The following is a 3,779-nucleotide window of genomic DNA, read 5'->3' on the forward strand; positions in this document are numbered from 1 at the left end:
TAGTTCCTTTCCTACCTGCTAGGTGGAGCTTCACTTGCATCTGGATGGGGCGGTGCGACCCTCCACTCTTCTGGATGTGGCAAAGTGAGTTTAGATAATCTTCTGGCAGACCCTACGGTAGCATAAGATAGTATCGAAAGCTGGCAAAGTAGGTAGCCAATGCATACTCCTACCAGTCCTAGGCCGGCTACACCCCTTTGACAGCTTTTGATACTATCTGAGGGCTCGAAATACCACTTGCATATGCAGGTTAGTGCAGGAAAAATTGGAGCTGTGCAGTTGTTTCTGGTGTATACCTGCACCCAACCTGCACTGGTCCATGTGCCGGGTTTTTACGATTGTTATTAACTGCTTTGACTGTTACCACCTATAAAGTATATAAAAAAAGATAGCAATGGTTCCTGAACAGATTGATCTATACTTTCTAAATTCAGAGTGGTGCAGGTAAAATTTGTCTGGTGTAGGTAATTTTCAATGTTACCTGCACCAGTGCAGGTATGCAGAAAAAAGTATTTCAAGCCCTGTATCTTTAACTTATGCTACTGTAGGATCTGCTTCGAGAATAAAGATAGATACAGCTTTTATACAGTGTCCTTTTTGTTTGCAAATTCAGAGTGCAAGTGAAATTGTTTTCATTTTCTTAACAAAATGTGAATAATTACAGGGGTGCATTTGCACGAACCCTATGAAATTCGTACGAATATTAATTGTGATACACACGAATCACTATGCGAAAACGCACGAATATTATGAAATTCGCACGAATCACTATGCAAAAACGCACGAATATTATGAAATTTGCACGAATCACCATGTGATTCACACGAACCTTATGAGATTTGCACGATCCTTATGCAAAAACGGCGGCCGGGAGGAGGCATGATTTTGAGCGTTTCTACCTGTGATATTTATATTTCAAGGCATGGAATGGACATTTACAGTCGCAAAGATGTACTCTCATGTCCCTAATAAACATACCTTCCGGAATAAACATACCCCCCGGACAAATCCTCAATATCTAATAAACATACCCCCCGGAATAAACGTACCCCCCGGAAAATTACCAAATTGACAAGTATTTAACTGTGTCCATGCTACTTCTGTCCAAAGAAAAGAAGATGATAAGCAGGTAGGTTCTTTTTATTTATTTATGCCTAAGAACCACATCAGTTGTATAAATAATGAGCTGAAGAACTATAACAGATATCTTCTTCGAATTATGATATTTTCTCCATTTTGTAATAAAAGGTACAGTGAAACCTGCCTTATGAGTAACCTGAGTATAGGGGCCACTTGGCCATTTCGGTCAGTTTTCGTCGGTCCGTTGGATTTTTTACCTAATGATTAAGAAATAGTCTATAGCGGTCACCTGTCGAATGCGGTCGCGGCCAGACGATTTTCGGTCCGGCCGCTATGCCAACACTGCCGATAGCGGTCACCGGCGCGGCGCGACTGGCGGGGTTCACTTTTTTCAATTTCTGCACTACATCAGCAAAATGTAGGCTCAAATTAGACGATTTACGAATGAAACGTTGAATAAAGAAACATTATACAAAATTATGTGATTTTATGCGAAGTTTTTCCACCAATTAAGTGGTGTTGAATTCACGCTGCGTTTTTTCTCGTCTCAGACTCTTTGCACTCTACGTATACCCTTCTCTACATCGTCATATCTGTGCAAACTGGAAGACCATATGGACAGATTTTACAAATAGACAGTCCGTTCATGTATCTGATGTTTTAGGTTCTTGAAATGCATGTACGCTGTCCCAATTTTCGTATTCCGCGGGCCAAAAATGGAAATCTCCGTCTCCGGTAATTTTCCAAGATGGCGTCAGCAGCAGATAAACAAGGTCACTAGGGGTCAGTGGGCGACTCCATTTTTCCAAGGTAAAATGTCGCAAAAACAGAGTGTGGATAACAGGTCATGTTCCCAAGCAAATAAAACAGGACTGCAAGATACTGATAAAGAAACCAGGGAAAGAAGACTACAACCAAGTATGTAGTTACAGACCCATCACTCTGTCAAGCGTTATAGGGAAGATACTGGAAAGAATAATAAACAACCGTCTCACATGGTGGACAGAAGTGAACAGCATCATATCTCCCTACCAAGAGGCCTATAGGAAGAACAGAACAGCCACACATGGGGTGCTAAGGATGATACAACATATCAACGAAGGATGGAAGAGAAGGGAATCCACAGTTGCAGTGTTCGCAGACTATGAAGGCTGCTTTGATAGAATCTGGCAAGAAGGCCTCCTCTACAAGCTGATGAAACATGGGATTAAGGGGAGAATGCTATGCTATCTGAGTGGCTTTCTGAGAGATAGAGAGATCTCCTTCAGAGTAAACTCAGTAACAACAAAACCAACCCTAAGCAAGGTGGGAGTGCCACAAGGTGCAGTATTGTCTACTACGTTATGCAACATATATACATCTGATGCGTACAGTGACATTGACCTCAGCAACTTTCAATACGCAGACGATGGGGCAGCTTGGAAGACAGGTCCAAACTTAAGAGATCTGATCACACATGTGGAGCTTCAAATTGCAAAACTCATAAGCCAGTGGTGCCCGAGATGGAATATGAAGGTGGAAGAATCAAAGACTAAGGCACTCATATTCCAAGCAAACCACCAAGCAGACACACGGGTCAACCATATCAGAGTCAATGGGAAAAGAATCGAAGTTCTCCCGGAAATAAAGCTAGTAGGCATCACACTAGATGATAGACTCACGTATACCAGTCACATCAACAACACAAAAAACAAGGCCTACAAGGCACTCAAAGTAGTCAGCAGAGTGACTAATGCGAAGAAGAACCCAAACCAGGAAGCGCACCTGTTGTTGTATCGAGCACTGATCAGACCGATATTAGAATATGGAGCGGAATGCACTATCATGGCAGGGAAGAAACAAGAAGATGCCTATGCACCCATCCAGAGAAGGGCCCTACTGGCAGCAACAGGTTGCAAACAAAGAACTAGCACCGAAGCGCTAGAAGCACTAACTGGAACTATTCCTGTAGACATCCATCTCACATGTCGGCAAGCACAGGCATATTTAAGGCTCAGCACAAAACACACGGGCAACCCCATCTATGATACCATTACACATGAGTTGACAGAGGAAAGAAGAGGCACACCTGTACATCTACTTGCTACAAGATTCAAAGAGCTGAAAGGTGAGCTGGAAACTGAGACAGTCGATAAAGAATGCTACTTTGATGCTAGGTTACCACCCTTCTCCATTGGAAGAATAACAGGGTCATTCACACCCAAAATGAACAACCAATGCAGCAAAGAGCAAGCGAAAGAAGAAATAGCACAGTTACTGCAAAGTATCAAGCAGACAAAGACAACCGTCGTCTTTACGGACGGATCGTCTCTAGGGAACCCAGGTCCGACAGGATGCTCGGCAGTGATCTACGAACATTGGGGCAGAACAGAACCATACACTGTCAAGAAGCCCGTAGCAGCAAAGTCAAACAACTATGAGGGGGAATTGCAGGGACTTCACCTGGCACTCAGCACACTGAGCAAGAGGGAAAGAAGTGAAGAGAGAGTGCTCATCTTATGTGACTGCAAGGCGGCAATAGAAAATGTCATCACCACTCACCAAGTAGATGCCTATAACGATCTAGTTAACAACATAAGACAGAAACTGCACGAAATGAAGCAGAAGAGAGTCAACATTCAAATTGAATGGTGCCCAGGGCACATGGGAGTAGCAGGCAATGAGCTAGCCGACGAACAAGCCAAACTTGCAGCTGAAGA

General features: G+C 43.3%; 1 protein-coding gene across 2 annotated transcripts in view; it reads left to right on the top strand.

Annotated features, from left to right (window-relative positions):
* LOC118404667 (adenosine deaminase-like) overlaps nucleotides 1-3,779 on the top strand; it is a 79,817-nt gene that overhangs the window by 58,906 nt on the left and 17,132 nt on the right. For both annotated transcript variants that reach the window (XM_035803907.1, XM_035803908.1), the window contains exon 3: nucleotides 23-84. In XM_035803907.1, coding sequence (XP_035659800.1) covers nucleotides 23-84 — 62 coding nt within the window. The remainder of the gene's footprint in view (nucleotides 1-22; nucleotides 85-3,779) is intronic.

The sequence above is a fragment of the Branchiostoma floridae genome, chromosome 17 (assembly GCF_000003815.2).
Source record: "Branchiostoma floridae strain S238N-H82 chromosome 17, Bfl_VNyyK, whole genome shotgun sequence".
In the NCBI taxonomy this organism is placed as follows: Eukaryota; Metazoa; Chordata; class Leptocardii; order Amphioxiformes; family Branchiostomatidae; genus Branchiostoma; species Branchiostoma floridae.